Raw genomic sequence first — 23,384 nt, forward strand, 5'->3', positions numbered from 1 at the left:
TGGCAGAACCTTCCAAACATTAGCCCAGATCATTCCATTTTGACTAATCAGAACATAGTTATCAGAGGGAACACCCCAAACGCATAATCCTGTCACCTGGGAGAGTGGTGGAAGGAGATTTAAGGAAGCTTGCTGTAATACATGTACATTTCCATAGCACCAGAAGTCTTCTTTGAATTCAGCTGATCGCTTTTGCATTCCAGAGTTTAAAGTGAGTGTCAGAAGTGACGGCATAAAGTGTCATTTGTAAATGACTGTGTCCGTCATTTCAAACACGTATATATCATGGAAGTGCCCAGGGGACCAAGCGATATGCTAAGCACTGTACAAACACAGAATAAGGATATGTCCACACTGCTATGGCAGGTGTGATTGCAGCTCTGGTAGGCATAACCTTGGAGTTAAAACCGGCAGCGAAGATGCAGTGGCATGGGCTTCAGTCCTGGCTAGCAAGCCGAATATGGAGCCAGGGGGACCAGGCAGACTTGTAGAACCCACGATGTGCTAGGTAGATTAGAGCTATAGTGTGGGGCCTAGAGAGCTGCAATCACACCTTCCATTGTCGTATAGACACACTCTGAGACAGTCCCTGCACTGAAGAGCCTACAGTCTAAATAAACAAGACAGACCGGGCAGGGGAAAGGGTAGAATACACAAGCCAAGTGAGCAACGTGACAATGGCAAATGTCATGTTACTTCCATGAATCATGCTTATTTATTTATCTGTGTATTTAAATCTTCTCAGTGGTGTGGTGTTCTGCGGGGCGTAGCTATCTGGAAAGTCAAATGAAGGGAGAGAGTTGGTGCAAACAGCCAGTCAGCACAGGGCAGAGTGTGGTCAGAATGAGAACTGCAGAAAGCAGTCTGCTGACATCATCAGTGTCTGTCACTCGCAGCACAAACACATCCAGCTGCTGCTCTGCTGCCTTCAAGTATCTGGCTGGCTCCTCCCTGCCACATGTCTGTGGGGAGAGGGACACCACATGGTCCTAGTCCCCAAGAGGTCAATATAGTTCTGGGGCCAGGAGGCTCTGGGGGTGGAAAAGATGGCTCCAGCTGGGACCCATTTTACCCCCGCCTACCCAGAGGAACAGTACCTGCTTAAACCGCCGGCAGCCAGTGATGGATTAACGCACAAGCCCACAGGGTCCTGGCTAATTTGTGGGCCCCTATAGGAGCACCAGAATGTGTGTGGAAGTAGAGGGGACCGCCTGCACTGGAACTGTAGCCCTGGCCCCTGTTCCTCCTCTGCCCCCTGGGGCCCCACCACCTGGCCAGGCCAGAAGCTGGAGTCATGCAATGGTAAGAGCTGCCTAGGGACCCCAGACCTTCTACCTGTCCTGGGCAGGGGGTTAGGCTGCCAAAGAGCAGACCCTGGTCCATGTCCCCACCCCCCGGGAGTGCAACCCATGGCAGATGGAGGGTCCAGGGATTCCTGGGAAGCTCTTACTACTGCCTGGTTCCAGCTTCCGCACTGGCCAGGGGGTGGGGCCTGGGGGAGAGGAGGGGCAAGGGACAGGGTCCCATGGCGAGGGCAGGGCTAAGGCCCATATCAGCCCCCCACTGGGAAGAACTAGCAGGGGCTGTGCTTCACACCAGGGGAGCTAATCATCTTAATCAGCTCCCCCACTGTGAAGTGCAGCCCCTACCACTGCCACCATGCCTGCCCAAGGCTACTATGCCCGTGTTAAAAAGTCGGGGGCCATGTCCTACTGTCTGTCCCCCCCCCCCCCCGAGTTCCGGTTCCCCCTGGGGTCTGGGAGTCCAAAATGCTCTTTGTGACCAGGGCTCCAATAAATCTTAATCTGCCTCTGCCTGCAGCTGCTGGGCCACCTCTCTGCAGAATGCTTCCCACACAGGGTGTGATGCTAGTGGGTGCGGCAACCAGTGAGAAGCTGCCCTGATCATGTCAGGTGGCAGCCAAGAAAGAGTAGTCACTGTATGAGACTACTCCACACTTCCTGGTCAAGTGGGAGCCATAGCACATTTAGAACCCACATAAATCAGCCCTTCACAATACTTAATCTTCTAGACCAACAGTTAGACTGCATATCGGGAAACTAAAGTAACAAAGCTTTTCCTGGGCATATGCTGCAGGCAGAAAAAGACTGAAGGATTTATGTAATCCTTGAAAATCAACTTGGGGACAGGTATCCTTCTGCTTGCGTGAGCAATATGTTACCTACAACAGCTGTCCCGCCCTACAACCTGTCCCCACAAAGTCCTGATCCTCCCCAGCAGACTTCTTAGCATGTGGGATCGCCACAAATGGACATTCAATGGCTCTTGGAGGAGACGAAGAGGCATTTGGAGCATGTTGCTTGGCTGTGCGCTTCCCTCCCCTCCCTTATGATGTCTTTGGGATTTTCCCTTCCTTTTTTTCGTTAACATGGCCCTAGTTAACTTATTTTCCATTGAAAGAAAATGTAAAATGAAATGAAAAAAGCACCAACTCAAACCAATTTTTTCTTGATCAAATTTTATTCATTTGTATGTTAATAGCTAGAATCAGATCTAACAAGCAAGATGAATATTCAAATAGGTATAAATCAGATGAATTCATTATTGTTCAATCAATTACACAACAGAGGACAGCTTGGCTACCTATGGCTCGGAACTATTTTGCATCTCAGTCAAAACTGCTGCTAATGATGTCTCTCAAAATGTGGAACAGCACAGGTCTACATTGGGGTCCTATTTTTGTATCTTTCGTGGAACAAGGTGATGCTACAGTGTCATTCCCACATAACAGTCTCTCTCTTTGCAGCAATTGTGCAATACAAGCTTCACTGTTGGATTTCTTGCCATGCAAGTGGATGCCAATCCCAGCTGTTTCAATCCATCAAGGTGTGGAGATGTCAGGCACTAAAGACAGCATCTGACTGACAGTGGTGCGGGAACAATTTTTATAGTGGGGGTACTGAGAACCATTGAACCAAACTGTAAACACTGTATAGAATGGAAACTACTTTGAGCCAGGGGGCGCGGCACCCCTAGTTCCAGCATCTTTGCTGACTGAAGACCCAGTAATTGCAAAACTCTAGCCTAATAAAGAAAAAGAAAGTGTAGAAAAAGAATTTACCTGAGGAAAAAGACAAGTCAGAGAGAATAAGTAAGAAACAGGAAATCACATTTAAGTGATGGTAGTAAAAAGAGTAGGGATTGAGGCTTTGTGCACATAAAGAGTATCTATAAAGGACAGAGGGAGAAAGGGTGGAACAAACCCCAGCAAATAATGAGAAAAATAAAAGCAATAATTAAATGATAAAAAGAAAATATTTAGTCAGGAACTAGAAGGCTGAAACTGACAAGCAAAGGAAGAGAAATACCCAACACTAGTCAGATTAGGTTCCCATAACTGCAACTGATACACAATCATCTTTGCATTATTTAGCAGTCTTCTCCCAAGCACACTTTCCCTCCCACCCCAATGCAAATCCTACAGGCAAGTTGTTGTACAGGCATTTACTAGGTTTTTTGACACAGTCCTTCCTAGGGCTTTTGGTCTTTCAATCACTGATTTAGAAATAAATGTGTCTGTTGCAAATGTATAGAAATGGAACCTAGCTACAAAATTTGTATTCTGAATTCAATTTCAAACCCACCCTAAACCCATGTGAAATTTGTTGGGAGCAATATTCAGATCCAGGGTTTTAGTTCAGGCTCATCTCATAACCCTGAATAACATGTGTTTAAGGCAGAACTGATGCCATTAGGGCCTCAGGAACGCTCCCTTCTTTGAGAGGTTTTTGCAAATCCCACTCTATCATTTCCACGGTCAAAAACACAGTAAAACGCAGACATGAATACATCTCCTAAAATCCATAGCTGGCCAGAGTGAGTGGCAATATCCAGAGACTGAAAGCCACTGATGCACACGGTTTTTTCTTCTATGGTTTCCTGAAATTAAAAACACATTTCTATGTAGAATTACATATTATCATATCATAATTTGGTAGATACCATTTCTTAGAATTTATATGCATACCTTTATTATATACTCTTTTGCTGTTAACGTGTATTCTCTGTGTCCAATGGTGAAACTTATATGTGGCAGGCTTGACAGTCTCCTGCAGTCTACAACAAACTATAACACAATATATTGGTTGACTTGGGGTTTGTTTGTTTGGGTTTTTTTACATTACCTTTTTATTCAAAATTATAATCAGTCTATCAACCTAGCAACCAGAATATCAACCTTTGCAGTCCGGTTTGGTATTGTCATTTATTTTTTTTCAGACCTAATGGTCAACGTACAAGACTATATTATGGTCCTGCACAGGAGTGCAAGTGGTGGGAATGTATAAGGAGGCCTCCTGCTCTTTGAGCTAATACACAGAGTTGATCACAGACTTCTCAGACTCCCAGCACCCAAGGACTAATGGAATCTAGGGCTGACAGCAAGGCTAGTGATGTCCAAAATGGAGGGGTCTCTGAGGACATGGCTCCTCCTCCTTCCACATATGCAAGCAAACCCAGGCTCCAGCATGAGTTCTCATTGCCTCTTGTAATGGGTGCTGCTAAGTGCACAATTCCAATGCTCCCAGAAGCCTGCCACAGGCACAGTCCTGGGAGCTGCCTCCAGTATGTTTTCTCTCCTTAGAGCCTCCACAGTGAGTGACTTACAGCCACAACTTTCCCCATACTGTACAGGAACATCATATTTTCAGAGGGAGAAAATCCATCCAGAAGGTCTGTGGGACATATTGTGTTCTATATTATACTACACTAAAGCGGAATTCCAAGAACAGCTGATAGATCACAATCTAAAATGCCCGCCCAGTCATTGCTGTAAATATTACACTAATTCACAGTGAATATATGAGAGGGGGTTTTGTTGTGTGTTTGTGTGGGATTTGTTTTGTTGTTGTTGTTGTTTTTGTTTTGTTGGGTTTTTTATTTTATTTATTTATTGCCTCTCCAGTTGCTCCATTCATTAAAAAAATGAAAATAACTTTTGACCATTCCAAAGGATGGTCTGATACCCTCTGGGAGCTTTGTTGTAAGCTATAGTGTTTTGGCTTATTGTTCTACAACAGAAGGAATATTTTTAAAAATCTAGTTTATGAAAATATATTCCCCAAGTATTTTGTATGTCTGTCGAGTGCATTCTGGAAAACAAGAGCTAAGTAGAGCTGCAGAGCATATTGTGATATATATATATATACACACACAATATAACAGAGCCAAGATAATGCCTAGTGGGCTATGGGGGTCATAAATTAGAGCTGGGCAAGTAATAGATTTTTCAGTTCACTGCCAATTGCAAAACAAAACAAAACAATTTTTTTTTTCATTTTTGGTGAATTGAAAGGTCTAAAAAAAAACGTGTTGTGTGTCGAACAAAACATTTCATTTCAACCAAAATGTTTCATTTCAATTTTGAGTGTTTTTAATGTTTTAGATTTAAAAAAAAAAATTGAAGGCAATTTCCTAACAAAAGGTCTTTTCAATTGAAAAAATCACAATGCTTCAGTTTGACATTTTTGGAAACTTTCCCCCTCAACATGAACAATTCAGTGAAACCCACACAAATTCACAAAACCTTCTGATGTGGCTGAATCTCAATTTTTTTTTTAACAGAAAAAAAATTTCGCTGAAAAATTTTCTCCCAGCTCAAGCCAAAATGTAGCTCCATTTACACCACAAATGTGTCGAGAACAAGTTCAGGCCATGTGAGCTCATAGTTTTGTTTTACCCATGAAGTACATGGGAAATGTGAAACACATCAGAGAGAGAAGCTGAAGCACTGAAATGGACTCGACTTTATAGCATTGTCGTAATGTGTTATAATCAATTTGTTGGCATTGTATTCTATTTATAATACACCTCAAGGTGGCAGTGTTTTCATACACCACTCCATGCATGACAGCTCAGCAATATTAGTTTGGGAACACAATGTAGTAAAATCCCATTCTGTGGGCAAGTTAGTAATTAAAAGATAAATGAATATTATTTGATTCATAAAATCTATAGCATCATAATTTCAATGATGTCACCTTCTGCACCAGGGTAGAAGAAAAGGAGGACTTGTGGCACCTTAGAGACTAACCAATTTATTAGAGCATAAGCTTTCGTGAGCTACAGCTCACTTCCTCAGATGCATATCGTGGAAACTGCAGCAGGCTTTATATATACACAGAGAATATGAAACAATACCTATTCCCACCCCACTGTCCTGCTGGTAATAGCTTATCTAAAGTGATTTCCAGCACAAATCCAGGTTTTCTCACCCTCCACCCCCCCACACAAATTCACTCTCCTGCTGGTGATAGCCCATCCAAAGTGACAACTCTTTACACAATGTGCATGACAATCAAGCTGGGCTATTTCCTGCATAAATCCAGGTTCTCACATCCCCCCCACCCCCATACACACACAAACTCACTCTCCTGCTGGTAATAGCTCATCCAAACTGACCACTCTTCAAGTTAAAATCCAAGTTAAACCAGAACATCTGGGGGGGGGGGAGGAAAAAACAAGAGGAAACAGGCTACCTTGCATAATGACTTAGCCACTCCAAGTCTCTATTTAAGCCTAAATTAATAGTATCCAATTTGCAAATGAATTCCAATTCAGCAGTTTCTCGCTGGAGTCTGGATTTGAAGTTTTTTTGTTTTAAGATAGCGACCTTCATGTCTGTGATCGCGTGACCAGAGAGATTGAAGTGTTCTCCGACTGGTTTATGAATGTTATAATTCTTGACATCTGATTTGTGTCCATTTATTCTTTTACGTAGAGACTGTCCAGTTTGACCAATGTACATGGCAGAGGGGCATTGCTGGCACATGATGGCATATATCACATTGGTGGATGTGCAGGTGAACGAGCCTCTGATAGTGTGGCTGATGTTATTAGGCCCTGTGATGGTGTCCCCTGAATAGATATGTGGGCACAGTTGGCAACGGGCTTTGTTGCAAGGATAAGTTCCTGGGTTAGTGGTTCTGTTGTGTGGTATGTGGTTGTTGGTGAGTATTTGCTTCAGGTTGCGGGGCTGTCTGTAGGCAAGGACTGGCCTGTCTCCCAAGATTTGTGAGAGTGTTGGGTCATCCTTTAGGATAGGTTGTAGATCCTTAATAATGCGTTGGAGGGGTTTTAGTTGGGGGCTGAAGGTGACGGCTAGTGGCGTTCTGTTATTTTCTTTGTTAGGCCTGTCCTGTAGTAGGTAACTTCTGGGAACTCTTCTGGCTCTATCAATCTGTTTCTTTACTTCTGCAGGTGGGTATTGTAGTTGTAAGAAAGCTTGACAGAGATCTTGTAGGTGTTTGTCTCTGTCTGAGGGGTTGGAGCAAATGCGGTTGTATCGCAGAGCTTGGCTGTAGACGATGGATCGTGTGGTGTGGTCAGGGTGAAAGCTGGAGGCATGCAGGTAGGAATAGCGGTCAGTAGGTTTCCGGTATAGGGTGGTGTTTATGTGACCATTGTTTATTAGCACTGTAGTGTCCAGGAAGTGGATCTCTTGTGTGGACTGGACCAGGCTGAGGTTGGTGGTGGGATGGAAATTGTTGAAATCATGGTGGAATTCCTCAAGGGCTTCTTTTCCATGGGTCCAGATGATGAAGATGTCATCAATATAGCGCAAGTAGAGTAGGGGCTTTAGGGGACGAGAGTAGAAGAGACTCCCTGCCTCAGGTCCTCCGGTTGGTGGAAATTTTGATAATACAAGGTCATTGGAAAAGGTTTGAGTTGGGTATATTTCGAAAGCCCTTTCCCCCCACAAACATAATGGTACCAAACATGACAAACCTAGAACGTGTGTGTGTGTGTGTGTGTGTGTGTATTTAAAAATCAATGCTTTCTAAATTATATTTTAACAATGATTAGGGGACTGGAACACATGACTTATGAGGAGAGGCTGAGGGAACTGGGGATGTTTAGTCTTCAGAAGGGAAGAATGAGGGGGGATTTGATAGCTGCTTTCAACTACCTGAAAGGGGGTTCCAAAGAGGATGGCTCTAGACTGTTCTCAGTGGTAGCAGATGACGGAACAAGGAGTAATGGTCTCAAGTTGCAGTGAGGGAGATTTAGGTTGGATATTAGGAAAAACCTTTTCACTAGGAGGGTGGTGAAACACTGGAATGCGTTACCTAGGGAGGTGGTGGAATCTCCTTCCCTAGAAGTTTTTAAGGTCAGGCTTGACAAAGCTCTGGCTGGGATGATTTAGTCGGGGATCGGTCCTGCTTTGAGCGGGGGTTGGACTAGATGACCTCCTGAGGTCCCTTCCAACCCTGATATTCTATGATTCTATGATAAATTGACCTTTGGTAATCCTAGGTAAGTTGCCTTGACATGAAAGGACTGAAAACATTTATTCATCAAAGTCATCATCAGTGTCATCTCCATCTACTCCACTGCTAGATACATTGTCACGCTGATCCTCGTCCGTGCCGCACTTGCACCTCTCCGTGCAAGGCAGGCTGCTGGCCAAACATTTGCAGGACAATGAGCATCTGTTCTTTGCACACAGGTATTTGATTAGCTGAAGGACTGATTTGGGAACACGTGGTATTTTACACATAACCGATGTGATCAGTCCCTCCTCCAAGACCCATCCATGCCCTATAAAGGAAGGCAGTTTTGGACATGCTCAATCACCCTAAAGCCATTCCATTGCTTGATAATTCACCCTCTTGATAGCACATATAAATGCATCCCTTATCAGTAGCAATTTTTCTCTGCTTGCTTCTTGAAAACATCCACCTATGTAGCTCTGCAAGTATCATAATGTTGGTCTTCAAATGGTAAAGTTGGCATATGAATGGCTCCAGTGCATTTATGACCTCATCAGTGACTGCGTCAGCCATTCCGAACACCTTCAGAGTGAAGAGAAAGTCTTTGAATGCTGACTCAAATGCCTTCCAGTATGATAATTTGGTCTTTCCAGCACGTCTTCCAGTAGTGTCATATCCTGAAAGAGCATGGAAACCAAGCAGTGCTGCAGCTTTTAATGGTTTGCATGATAGGAACATAGCTCTGAAGGAAGAAAAGGAGTACTTGTGGCACCTATGTACTGCAATTCTGTTTCCCAGCAGCAGGTGCAAAACCAGGATCTTGCGGAAGCCTTGGGTAGCAACTCATGGAAAGCTCTAGAACATCTGTGTCTTGTGCAAAAACCTAGAGTTTAGTAGCATCTCTTTCTGTGGCACTGATGACATGCAAGGTAATTTTAGTGTCAGACTCCTCATGGGAACTATGAAGAAACTGCACTGAACAGTGTGAGGCAGCTGCTTCATTATGCCATGTGACCGTGAAATTCTTTGAACAATTATTTGCACACTGGAGTATTTTTCCTGCAAGGTATGAGGTTAGTTCATCCTTCATGGGGATACGAGACGGTAGCTTCTTCATGATGACATTGGAAATGTTCATGGAGTCAGTGACTTTGTATTGGACAGGGGCAATACCAGGTATTTTTGGCAATCTTTTTAATTGACTCCTCTGCATACATGTCAAACATGAGATGGACTTTGTCATCAGGCCAGTATTTTTGCTGTAGCCTCATAATGAAGTGTACAGTTTTAAGAATGGAGAGAGTTCAATAGTGGGTGTCCCCCAGGGTCTGTATTGGGTCCAGTCCTATTCAACATATTCATAAATGATCTGGAAAAGGGGGTAAACAGTGAGGCGGCAAAATTTGCAGATGATACAAAACTACTTAAGATAGTTAAGTTCCAGTCAGACTGCAAAGAGCTACAGAAGGATCTCTCAAAACTGGGTGATTAGGCAACAAAATGGCAGATGAAATTCAATGTTGATAAATGCAAAGTAGTTTCACATTGGAAAACATAATCCCAACTATACATATAAAATGATGGGGTCTAAATTAGCAGTTACCACTCAAGAAAGAGATCTTGGAGTCATTGTGGATAGTTCTCTGAAAACATCCACTCAGTGTGCAGGGGCAGTCCAAAAAGCTAACAATGTTGGGAATCATTGGGAAATGGATAGATAATAAGACAGAAAATATCATATTGCCTCTATGTAAATCCATGGTATGTCCACTTCTTGAATACTATTGGACTTGGAAAAGGTTCAGAAAAGGGCAACAAAAAATTATTAGGAGTATGAAATGGTTTCCATTTGAGGAGAGATTAATAAGACTGGGACTTTTCAGCTTGGAAAAGAGATAGCTAAGGTGGGATACGCTTAAGGTCTATAAAATCATGACTGGTTTGGAGAAAGTAGATAAGGAAGTGTTATTTACTCCTTCCCATAACACACAAACTAGGGGTCACCAAATTAAATTAATAGGCAGCAGATTTAAAACAAAGAAAAGGAAGTATTTTTTCATACAACGCTCAGTCAACCTGTGGAACTCTTTGCTATAGGATGTTGTGAAGGCCAAGACTATAACAGGGTTCAAAAAAGAACTAGATAAATTCATGGAGGATAGGTCCATCAATGGCTGTTAATCAGGATGGGCAGGGATGGTGTCCCTAGCCTCTGTTTGCCAGAAGCTGGGAATGAGCGACAGGGAATGGATCACTTGATGATTACCTGCTCATTCCCTCTGGGGCACCTGGCATTGGCCACTGTCAGAAGACAGGATACTGGACTAGATGGACCTTTGGTCTGACCCAGTATGGCTGTTCTTATGTACAGCCAAATCTTGGCAGGTTTTAACTGTTTCTGATTCACTGAGAAGTTGTACCTCAGCCATATCATCTGTGATTGCTATGCTAAAAAGCCTCTGCTGGCATAAGATACTGGTCACGTTGTTAGTAGGTACTGGCTTAGGAAGACCATGCAAAATGTGAATTAGTTTGCTTTCTGCCTGGCACAGATGCATTATTCCATCACATTCAAACATCGATTGTGGTCCCATGGAGAACTTGTAATTTCCCAAAGTCTGACTTAGATCAACATTATGCTGAGATCTGGACACGACCAGGAAACAAGTAAGCGATAACTTGTCTGCGGTTAGCTCCATCATAGTCCCTGCTACCTTCACTCTGACTTCCTTCTTTGCATTCAACCACAGCTTTAGTCTGTTCTTCTTGATTGTAGCCCATTGATTGATGGAGCCTTGAATAATTGTTTAGGTTTTGAAGGCTTCATACAAGTCATGACCCAAAGTATCCATTCAGCTGACATCGTTAGCTATCTCATCACTGAAGACTGCTTTCATCATGCTATTAATGAGCTTCAGTCCATCATACATGAATGGCCTGTGCAAGTAAGCTCACCCTGTAGCTTTAAAATTACCACTTCTTGGCATTTAACAGCATATAATGAGTCCAGATGGTGCTTGGTTACTTCTGGGGAAGTCATCCCAGCCTTGCTTAATATTTCGTTCAAAATTCAGCAGAGTGCTGGGGTTGTCAGGAAAAACTGGGATAGAACATTTGGATGTTGTGTTATGCCCAGCAATCCCTCCTGTGAATTTCATTGCTCTGTTTTCTCAAACTGGGAGTCAGGACCTCTCAGGGGGTTGAGAGGTTATTACATGGGGCAACACGAGCTGTCAGCCTCCACCCCAAACCCCGTTTTGCATTCAGCATTTATAATGGTGTTCAATATATTTTAAAATGTTTTTAATTTATAAAGGGGGGGGGTCGCACTCAGAGGCTTGCTATTTGAAAGGGGTCACCAGTACAAAAGTTTGAGAACCACTGTTCTAGGGCTTTATCTGAATCAAGTCCACAAAAGGGAACTGGTGATCTTTGAACAACCCAATTTCCTTTTCAAAATGCCTCCCATATGTCAGTGTCAAACTTTTTCTACACCTCTTATTTCACTGAGGTACCAAGCAATCATACATAATAATTCATTAAATCTTAAGCAAAAAAGTATTTCACAAAGTCTTCCAGTACTGTGAGGTGCAAAGTCCAATCAGCTGTCCTGACAGATCAAATAAAGAGCAGCAAAGACTCTACCATCTTCATGTATAATAAATTTCCATCAACTAGAGGACCTGGAGCTGTGAACCAGAGAGGTGGGGGTGGGGGCAGCGAGTCCCCCTAATCGGTGCAGAGGGTGGTACCATGGAAATTATGATTCTGTAGATTTTTACGAATCAAATGACATCTCCCTTACCTTTCTATCATTAATTTGCCCGTGGCATTACACATGCTCCCAGACTATGTGGGACTACCATTTCAATGCATATAGGAATGAATACGGCTGCAAGCAGGCAGACTGACAAGCCTCAAAGTGAGGGAGCAAAGCTGTTTGGACATCAAAGGAGAGGTCCCTGAAGGAGATGGTGAAGCTGCACATAGGAGGGAAAGCATGAGGGTTGCCAGGTATCTGGTTCTCGACTGGAAAGTCCAGTCAAAAACGGCACCTGAAAGTGTCTGGTTGGAAACACTGACCAGGCACCAAAAGTCTGGTTGCCGCCTGCAGGGGCAACATGGGGGGGAAGGAGGGGAACACATGGGCGAGCAAGTGCCCCCCCCAAAAAAAAACTGGCCCACCAGGTTGGGGAGAGGTGCCCTGTCCGCCACTGCCGCCTCTCGCGGCCAGACTCTCTCTTGCAGCCAGCTACCGCGCTGGGTGCGCTCTCACGCCGCCCCAGAGCGTGGCCCCGGCCCTTCCGCTCCCTGCCTGGGTCCGGCTCCCTGCCGAATGGGCCGAGGGGCAGGCGCAGCGGTAGGAGGGAGTACTGCAGCCCCTGGGCTGGGTGCCGGGCTGGAGGGGAGGGGGTGGAGCAGGGGGCGGGACCTTGGGGGAGGGGGTGGAGCAGGGGGCGGGCCTCAGAGGAGGGGGTGGAGCAGGGGTGTCTAGCTTCCAGAGACTGGAAAGTTGGCAACCCTAGAAAGCATCAGAGGATGAGAGTGGCAGCAGCTGGGCGGGAGTGGCCTAGCGGGGAGTGGAACAGAAGCAGGGAGATAGGCGAGAGTGAGCCACATGTGGAAAGCAGGGGGTGGCAGGGAGCAATTGGAGATTGAGAGGAAAGGAGACTCGGAGCATGGAGGAGACGGCAGCAGGATGCTGTAGAAGGTGAAGATGCAGCAGCAGGGAGGAGAAAAGGGAAAATGGAGGGAAGAAGAAAGTGGGAGGAGGGGTAGAGCAGGGAAGAAAGGGAGGAATGAGAGAGGCAAGGGAGAGAAGGGGGATGGAAGACAGGGATTGGGATGTTACATGCAAATGAACGAGAATATTTTGAATGATAGAACTGTGTCCCCCTCTAGGGGCCCTGGTAACAACAATGTTAGCTCTCATAAGCTCAGCTGACACCTGTGCCCTTCGATGGAATTATTACATGTCTTTTTATCTTAATTTCCGGATTCTGACGGTCAGTCAGCCTGGAACTGCTCTGGACTTTAAGGAGTTAACAGTCATGCCATATGACCTAGGAAAGGTAATTCTCTCTTGTTTTACAAGGTAGTATCATAGAATCATAGAATCATAGAATATCAGGGTTGGAAGGGACCCCAGAAGGTCATCTAGTCCAACCCCCTGCTTGAAGCAGGACCAATTCCCAGTTAAATCATCCCAGCCAGGGCTTTGTCAAGCCTGACCTTAAAAACCTCTAAGGAAGGAGATTCTACCACCTCCCTAGGTAACTCATTCCAGTGTTTCACCACCCTCTTAGTGAAAAAGTTTTTCCTAATATCCAATCTAAACCTCCCCCACTGCAACTTGATCGGTCATATGATGTCATGATCATCTGAGCAACTTTAACAGAACATTTCCATAAACAGATGCTTCTACTAGATCCATGTGTCATTAATGAGGGAAGAGATATCTTGCAAACAAAGGTGGCGGGGAAGGATAAAAACAATACAAATCAAATATCTTGCCCTGATTTCAGCTCTGTACAAGCAGCAAGCTTTTCTCCTAGTGCCTACTTTGTGCCTAATTTTAATCATTTTATCTCTTTCCCTGCCCCCCTCACATGAGCATTTGTATCAAATCATTACTTCACTTCCTCTGAGTTTTTTGTCCCGCTCTATGGTTTTTACCTCTCCAGTTTGTGTTGGACTGGCCCCAATATGCTCCTGTAGTTGTCTTATTTGTAAAGAGGGGCCAGTAATAAGAGAAGTGCCTGAATCAACAATGGCTTCACAACCATGGAAGCAAAGCGCAACCCGTCCCTGGATTTTCACGCTGCATGTGGAAAAACCAAAACACATACACTTTAAACAGAGAGTGCAGATACACTAAGAGTGATGACACAGTTATCAGGGAATTTAAGCAAGTCTATGCTGCCAGTTAAAATACAAGCATATGGTTCAAAATTTATACTAACTTTAGGGTGTCTTGATTCCAAAAGAAGGATAGCATTCACAGAAAACTAGGGCAAGAGAGCTTTGGAAATAATTTGTGTGTGTGTCATCTGCTCTTCTGAATGTGTAGGAGTTGAAGGTCTATCACTGATCTGACCCCAACCAATATATCCTCTGAGCATCTCACAAACATCGATGAATGTATTCAAGGTTGGGAACTGTTATTATTACAATCATTTTAAATAGTAGGAACAGCAAGGCTAAGGCCATGTCTACACTATCACTTATATCAGTATGACTTGAGCCGCACAGGGATGGGAAAAAACGCCCCACCCCTACCCCCGAGCGACATATGTTACACCAACATAAGTGCCAGTGTGGAAAGCGCTATGTTTGTGGGAGAGCTTCTCCCGCTAACATAGCTACTGCCGCTCGTTGGGGTAGGAGTAATTATGTCGAGAGGAGAGCTCTCTCCTGTTGGCACAGAGCAGCTACACAAGGGAGCTTACTGCGGCCCAGGTGCACAGGTACAGCTGCGCCACTGTAAACTCTCTAGTGTAGACATGGCCTACGTGACTAGACTGCTGTCACACAGGAAGGCTGTGGCAAGCCAGGAATTGAACAGCAGATCACATGAATATCCCTTACCCAGGAGAGTAAGGATTCCCACAATTCCCACGGATGTCCATTAGGCCCTTAATATGACCTGCTAATAAAGGACACTCCTCCGAGTACCAGCCACCAAAGTTAGTGCTTCCCGTAATATTAGTAGGAGCACAGGATACACTAATTATCTTCAGGTCTTTCCCAGAAGCACTGTTTTTGGGAGGCAGTACATCCAGGGTGGCCACTGTAGCATAGATGTCCTGGGATTTTAATGGGCTTATACAGAGAGGCACAGTTTCATCAGATTTATAGACATGCAAACGTACTTGTTAACATGAATTTGCCAGTAGCTTTTCTCAGTAACTGGAACCCAGTGAATTGAACCTTTGTAGAGCGACTGGTCTATACCCCCCAGTATCAGTTCACCACCATTTTCAAGGTCGTCTCCTCTAAAAATGTAAAACAAATAAATATGTAAACTGGATGACATACAATTTAAGTGGGACATGGGGGTAGGGGGGAGAAATCAGCTTTCAATTCCAACCCTTTCATGTCTTTTTCAAATGTGTATGTTGCAATGGAAGTCTAAAACTTCTAATTTTATAATTATACCTAGAGATGGCCCCAAATCAGAGCCTCCAGTCTAAACCCCTTACTAAAAATGTTAGGGGTTGTAGAGGGTTTAGGAGTGAGATTAGAAACAAGTGCCTCAGGCCAGTTTCTGGTTTCGTTTACCCCAGTATAAATCTGGGGTAAATCTAGTGATTGAAATGGAGTTATTCTAGGTTTGACTGAGATTAGAGCACAGCCCCTTTTCTTCTGAAATACAGTCGCTCAACTGCGGTGCTGCAGTTCTGTTCATCTCCTACTAGCTGATGAAACAACTCTATGAGTGCCCAAGACACTGTAAGAAAGTCAGATGTTCTTATTAGCACTGGTCAAAAGCTGGCAAATATGCTTTGTAAACGTTTTCTAAATTTTCTGATTCAACAAAATAAATTAGTTTTTTCTTCTTCCCTTTCACCCGCTTTTTCAGTGACAAAATGCAAAAAAGAAAAGGGGAGGGTGTAAAAATGGAAAAACAGCCCAAAATATTAAACTGACTATTTTGTTATTGTTGTTTCAAACAAAAAAGTGGATTTTTAAAAAAGTTAAAAACCAATCATTGGAAATTTTCAAAACAATGAAAAGTTTCCTTTTGCATCTTATCTTTTTAAAAAGTCAATTTTTCATTTTAAAAATAGTTCAGATGTAGACCATTCATCAGATTATTAAATCAAGACACTTCTTTGGAGTTCTCAGTGGTTTGCGCATTAATTGTGCATCTACAAGTGTTTATTTTAACGATATACGTTTAATAGCATTTCTGTAAATATGATTTTAGTTACTATGCTCCCCCACTGGTGCTTCTATCTAGACCTACTCCTGAAAATGTCCTTTCTGGAGATGAAACATATACAAATGGATGGTTTTCTTAATCTACAGTTAAAATTTGCTTCTTTTGACAGTGTCCCTTTATTCAGTGTTAAAAACTGACCTGATCAAGTGGAAGGAAAACACTGGCTTCTCTACCAGACGTTGGTTGATTATGCTGTCAAATACTGGAAGAGCACTGCCAACTGCTAAAGAAGGGTATCCTAAACCCAGCACGCCATCGAAGTGTGCAAGAGCAAAAGTCATGCCGGGCTCAAAGATAGACTCTCCGAAGTCCTGCCCCTGGATGGAAATGTTGCTAATCTGTTTGTTATTACAAAAGGGAACAAATGAAAAGTAAAGTCTGAGCAGATTACAGAAATAACCACATTTTATATACGCATCAGATTTTTAGTTTTATCAAATATAATGTCCAGAGCTTTCCGGTAATTGTGTTAGTTGCATTAATATTAGCAGGCATCACGCTGAAGACAGTTATATTTTAGAAAGCAAGTCCCTTTTAATGGCCTAATTCTGCTGTCACTTGTTCATAAACTCATGCCAGAAAACTACAGTCAAAAGGGAAAGGCAAGGTGGAAGATATCTGCCCTAATTCTAGTCAATCCATAGGCCTCAAACAGGAGACATGAAGGGCCATGCTGGAACAAGATGCACTTGTTCCAGGACTACACATGTCGTGCATTTCGCTTTATGTCATATTGCCAGAGTGCTGTATGTTACTGTGCTCTCAGGAAGAAGTCTATCACTAGACAATAACATATCCTTTTCTAATTTCAAAATTATGTTTTTATATTTATTTTAGTGGCCTGGCAGCTCTCCTAGTGTGAACCAGCAGCTTTGCTATAGTTAAGGTTGAATCACTGTTTAAAAGATAACAGTTCTAAGTGCTCTAAAATCTATTTGCTATCTCAGATTGTCTTTAAATTTTCTGTGCCGTAAGGGAATGTGCGATAGGGTTACGGGTCCAAATTTGGGGTAATATGAGCCGCAGGTTCCCAAGATACAGCCCCCCTAAAAAACAGCTATTTACAAAATTACTTGGTTCTTCTTTCTTGCCCACACTTGGGGCTCAAACTATGGATCTGATCCTCCCCAAACTGAGACAGGATAAGTGGGGATGGGCAGTAGGGGTGGGGGACATGAAAGTGGGTGACAGGAGAAGTGGCAGCCTGTCAACCCCACATTCCCCCCTCCTCTTGGAAGCCATCACCACAGCCACTCCTGCTCCTCCCCCACTCTCCTCATCCTGCCCAGGCTTAGTGGTTGGGGAATAGGTAGAGATGCCTCCCATCCCTCCGGGCAAGGGCCAAAGGGTGGGGGGAGACACATCCCACATGCCAAGGGTGTGGGAGAATAGGGCAGCAATAATCCTGAAACCTAAGGAGGGCTGGGGTCATCCATGTGTGAGTTGGGATCTGGAGGGCCCTGCCCCTATGGGGGTCCAAACCCTTCTCCTTTTCCCTCAAGTGATTTGGGAGGCTTTACTCCTCTCTTGGGGGAGGGGTCTGGCCTCTCTTTCTGAATCTCTGTGAGTAAGGCAGGACCAGGGAGACCCTGTCCCTCCAGGGAAGTCTGTGCTCCTCTTCCTAGCACCCCCCCACACCCCATGTCAGCCAGCATCCAATAGGGCCCTGCCCCTCTGGGTGCTAAGCCCCTCTGTCTGCCCCAACGTGAGCTGGGTTTGAGGCAGGGTGACCATATTTCCCTTTCCTGAATAAGGAGCACCTAGTAAAATTATTTGTATTCAAGCGAGCTCAATGGCAATCAGGCAGACCTATGCAGTACAAACATTCAGATTAACATTAAGTTGACTGAGCCCCTGTTAAAAAGAAATACTGTGTAGTTGGATTATTTTTATTTACCTTCTTACCTTTAAGGCTTTAAGGTTCACACAGGGAGGGATGATACACACACCCCTAACCCCCCCCACACACACTCACGGAGAGAGGTGACGCACACACACGTACCTCTCTCACACGGGGGAGGAGAGGTGACTGACCCTCCCTGCCTGGCACGCTCCACCCTCCATGCCTGCCTGGGCCCCCAGTACCTGGTGTCGCATCTTCTCAAGGGAATACTTGGGGGGCGGGGGGAGGCACACAGGGTCACATGCCCCCCTCCACAGATTTCTGCCAGGATTCACACCAGAATGTGGCCAGCAGCAGCCTATCGGCACTGTGCAGGAAGGAAGGGACGGGAGCTACTTCCAGCGGCAGGGGATGGAGGGAGGAAGGGATGACCTGGCCCATGCCTTTGCAGAGCTCATCTCTTCTTCTCCTCCTCCTCCTCCCCTACCCCGTGGGCTGGAAGCAGCGTGTCCCTTCCTGCCCACACCGTGCCAAAAGACAGCTAACACCTCCAGGCTGCTGTTGGTTACTAACATAACCCAGCCGCCTTCTGTGCTGTCCCTGTCCCCCCTGCCAGCTACAGCACAGGCAGGAAGGAGTTAAGCCCTAAGGAAAGCCACTGTGCACCAGGGTCCAGGGAACCTGACTGCAGGGGCTTCAGCTAACCTGCCCAGAGAGGTGGCTCGGGAGGGGAGGGTGCCTGGGGACATTACAGCCTCACACTCCCTGGGGGCAGGACCCAGGGTTGGAGTGGGACAGGTGAAGAGGGGGCTAAGCCCGGCTGCTGTGAAGCCTGCAGATGGGGGTGGGGGAGAGGGGGAACAGGCTGGAAATCACTTCCCCCCACACTCCAGAGCCGGCACACGCTGACGGACCAGCAGTGGGAGAGGCCTGGCCACACACACTGCAGCTTTGCCCCACCTCTAGTTTTGCAACCCCTATCGTTGGCCTTTGGACCACCCCACTCAGCAGGCAGCTGGCGAGCAGGGATCCAGCCAGCAGCAGGACCCACCAGTACTGATGGGGGGAGGCGGCAGAAATTATGGGGCAATTTGCCCGTTTTTAAGAAAAAGTCAGGACACCTGCAGGAGGGCTTAAATACAAGACTGTCCCATTAAAAAGAGGACATCTGATCACCCTAGTATGAGGGGACAACGGAGCCACCAGCTTCCCTATGCTGCCGCTAGATGTGGGGAAGGAGCTCCAGGCTCATCCTTTCCCTCGATGCAGCTGCTTCTAGGGGGAGAGGGGGTGATGCAGAGTAGTGGGGGGAGGAAAGAAAGGGGTCAGAGCTGTGTAGTGGGATATGTAGCAAGGGCGTCAGCTCTTTCCCCCAAAACCTCTGCACACCTATACCTAGGGCCCTACCAAATTCACAGTCCATTGTGGTCAATTTCATGGTCATAGGATTTAAAAAACCATAAATTTAATAATCTAAGATATTTATGTGTGAAATTTCACAGTGTTGTAATTGTAGGGGCCCTTCATTTTCCATTTTTATTTCATTTAATTTTTCCCGGGAATTTATCAGTATTTATTCCCACAACAACAAAAACAGGTGAAAATCAGTGCAAAAAACTATAAATAATTTTTCTGGAATAAATACTGGGGTTTATTTTGGTGGACAGAAAGACGGGGGGAAAGTATTCAGTTGATTAATGCTTTGAATTCCATTCATCAATATGGTTTCCTGTGGAATTAAAACAGAATGCAAAACACTTCTGAGTTTAAGAAAACAATATACAGTATCTTTAATCCACAAATTAGGGCTGTGAAGCGATTAAAAAAATTAATCACAATCATGATGTTAAATAATAATAGAATACCATTTATTTAAATATTTTGGGATGTTTTCTACATTTCAAAATCTATTGATTTTAATTACAACTCTGAATACAAAGTGTACAGTGCTCACTTTATATTTATTATTTATTACAAATATTTGCACTGTAAAAAACAAGAAATAATATTTTTCAGTTCACCTAATACAACTACTATAGTGCAGTCTCTTTATCATGAAAGTTCAACTTACACAGGTAGAAATATGTACAAAAAATAACTGCATTCAAAAACAAAACAATGTAAAACTTAAGAGCCTACAAGTCCACTTAGTCTTACTTCTTGTTCAGCCAATCGCTCAGACAAACAAGTTTGGTTACAATTTACAGGAGTTAATGCTGCCCCACTTCTTGTTTACAATGTCATTTGAAAGTGAGCACAGGCGTTCCCATGGCAATGTTGTAGCCGGCGTCGCAAGACATTTACATGCCAGATGCGCTCAAGATTCATATGTCTCTTCATTCTTCAACCACCTTTCCAGAGGATATGCATCCATGCTGATGGTGGGTTCTGCTCAATAATAATCCAAAGCAGTGCAGACCAATGTATGTCCATTTTCATCATCCGAGTCAGATACCACCAGCAGAAGGTTGATTTTCTTTTTTGGTGATTTGGGTTCTATAGTTTCCACATTGGAGTGTTGCTCTTTTAAGACTTCTGAAAGCATAGACTTTAAGACTTTAAGGTCAGAAGTGACCATCTAGTCTGACCTCCTGCACAACGCAGGCCACAGAATCTCATCCACCCACTCCTATAACAAACCCCTAACCTATGTCTGAGCTATTGAAGTCCTCAAATCGTGGATTAAAGACTTCAAGATGCAGAGAATCCTCCAGCAAGTGACCCGTGCCCCACGCTGCAGAGGAATGCAAAAACCCTCCAGGGCCTCTGCCAATCTGCCCTGGAGGAAAATTCCTTCCTGACCCCAAATATGGCGATCAGCTAAACCCTGAGCATGTGGGCAAGACTGACCAGCCAGACACCCAGGAAAGAATTCTCTGTAGTAACTCAGATCCCACCCCATCTGACATCCCATCACAGGCCATTGGGCCTATTTACCACTAATAGTCAAAGATCAATTAATTGCCAAAATTAGGCTATCCCATCATACCATCCCCTCCATAAACTTATCAAGCTTAGTCTTGAAGCCAGATATGTCTTTTGCCCCCACTGCTTCCCTTGGAAGGCTATTCCAGAAGTTCACTCAACCGATGGTTAGAAACTTTCATCTAATTTTAAGTCTAAACTTCCTGATGGCCAGTTTATATCCATTTGTTCTTGTGTCCACATTGGTACTAAGCTTAAATAATTCCTCTCCCTCCCTGATATTTATCCCTCTGATATATTTATAGAGAGCAATCATATCTCCCCTCAGCCTTCTTTTGGTTAGGCTAAACAAGCCAAGCTCTTTGAGTCTCCTTTCATAAGACATGGTTTCCATTCCTCGGATCATTCTAGTAGCCCTTCTCTGTACCTGTTCCAGTTTGAATTCATCCTTTTTAAATATGGGAGACCAGAACTGCACATAATATTCCAGATGAGGTCTCATTAGTGCCTTGTATAATGGTACTAACACCATCTTATCTCTACTGGAAATACCTCGCCTGATGCATCCCGAGACCGCATTAGCTTTTTTCACAGCCATATCACATTGGTGGCTCATAGTCATCCTGTGATCAACCAATACTCTGAGGTCCTTCTCCTCCTCTTTTACTTCCAAGTGATGCGTCCCAAGCTTATAACAGAAATTCTTGTTATTAATCCCTAAATGCATGACCTTGCACTTTTCTCTATTAAATTTCATCCTATTACTATTACTCCAGTTTACAAGGTCATCCAGATCTTCCTGTATGATATCCCGGTCCTTCTCTGTACTGGCAATACCTCCCAGCTTTGTGTCATCTGCAAACTTTATTAGCACATTCCCTCTTTTTGTGCCAAGGTCAGTAATAAACAGATTAAACAAGATTGGTCCCAAAACCGATCCCTGAGGAACTCCACTAGCATGTTCCATACCTCATCCCTTTCAGATTTTGGAAGGTACTTCAGATTCTTAAACCTTGGGTCAAGTGCTGTAACTATCTTTAGAAATCTCACATTGGTACCTTCTTTGCGTTTTGTCAGATCTGAAGTGGAAGTGTTCTTAAAACTAACATGTGCTGGGTCATCATCCAAGACTGCTATAACATGAAATATATGGCAGAATGCAGGTGAGACATACAATTCTCCCTCAAGGAGTTGAGTCACTAATTTAATTAACAAAATTTTTAAACGAGCATCATCAGCATGGAAGCATGTCCTCTGAAATGGTGGCCGAAGCATGAAGGGGTATACGGATGTTTGGCATATCTGACAGGTAAATACCTTGCAACGGCAACTACAAAAGTGCCATGTGAACACCTGTTCTCACTTTCAGGTGACATTGTAAATAAGAAGCAGGCAGTATTATGTCCTATAAATGTAAACAAACTTGTTTGTCTTAGCGATTGGCTGAACAAGAAGTAGAACTCAGTAGACTTATAGGCACTAAAGTTTTACATTGTTCTGATTTTGATTTCAGTTATGTAACAAAAATAATCTATATTTGTAATTTGCATTTTCACGATAAAGAGATTGCACAACAGTACTTGTATGAGGTGAACTGAAAAGCACTATTTCTTTATCATTTTTACAGTGCAAATTTTTGTAATAAAAATAATAAGACAAAGTGAGCACTGTATACTTTGTATTCTGTGTTGTAATTGAAATTAATATATTTGAAAATGTAGAAGAACATCCACAAATATTTAATAAATTTCAATGGGTGTTCTATTGTTTAACAGTGTGATTAAAAGTGCGGTTAATCGAGATTAATTTTTTAACTGCAATTCATTTTTTTTAGTTAATCGCATGAGTTAACTGTGATTAATCGACAGCCTTATCCCAAATAAAACTTTTCATTTGAATAAATAATTTACTATTGTACACTTAGAACTATTAGCCTATAAATATTTATGTTTAATAGGCTACGCCATTTGCAGTGCACACTCTCAACTTCTTCCTTTTTTCCTGTTTTTTTTTTAACTTTCCAATACTTCCTTGCGTTCTGAAATGTATTCTGATGAAGATTTTCATTTTCTTCCCATTTTAGTGTGTCAAATCTTTAAACCGTAATCTGCTAGCAGATTTAAATGTGTACGTGGTGGGTATAAGATTCATCAGTATGTTCAGATGCGCACACACTTCAGAGCTTGTGTATGTGCCTGTTCGTTTATTGGTCGTATCTTCTAGACTGATACATAGCCTTACTTCAGCAGACAGCTTTGCATATACACACAGTCTAATGTATTATCGTAATACATATATCTCATGCAATGTATTGTATTTTCCTAATACAAAGTTATATATATATATATATTTGAATGATACAAAAGTAGGGTGAAAATCGGAAAAAAATGAATACTTTTTGTAAACCTGAGAATTTTTTGGTAAAAATCGGTTTAAACTG

The 23,384-nt window shown here is 43.6% G+C and overlaps 1 protein-coding gene across 1 annotated transcript in view; it reads right to left on the bottom strand.

Annotated features, from left to right (window-relative positions):
* Nucleotides 1–3,720: 3,720 nt before the first annotated feature.
* LOC311523899 (cathepsin E-A-like) overlaps nt 3,721–23,384 on the bottom strand; it is a gene marked incomplete at both ends in the record, with an annotated part of 33,135 nt that continues 13,471 nt past the window's right edge. The window contains 5 exons of the mRNA XM_084634430.1: nt 3,721–3,900; nt 3,989–4,087; nt 13,908–14,052; nt 15,104–15,226; nt 16,315–16,514. Coding sequence (XP_084490556.1) covers nt 3,721–3,900; nt 3,989–4,087; nt 13,908–14,052; nt 15,104–15,226; nt 16,315–16,514 — 747 coding nt within the window. The remainder of the gene's footprint in view (nt 3,901–3,988; nt 4,088–13,907; nt 14,053–15,103; nt 15,227–16,314; nt 16,515–23,384) is intronic.

This window comes from Lepidochelys olivacea, assembly GCF_965140295.1.
Source record: "Lepidochelys olivacea isolate rLepOli2 genome assembly, chromosome: 1".
Taxonomy (NCBI): Eukaryota; Metazoa; Chordata; order Testudines; family Cheloniidae; genus Lepidochelys; species Lepidochelys olivacea.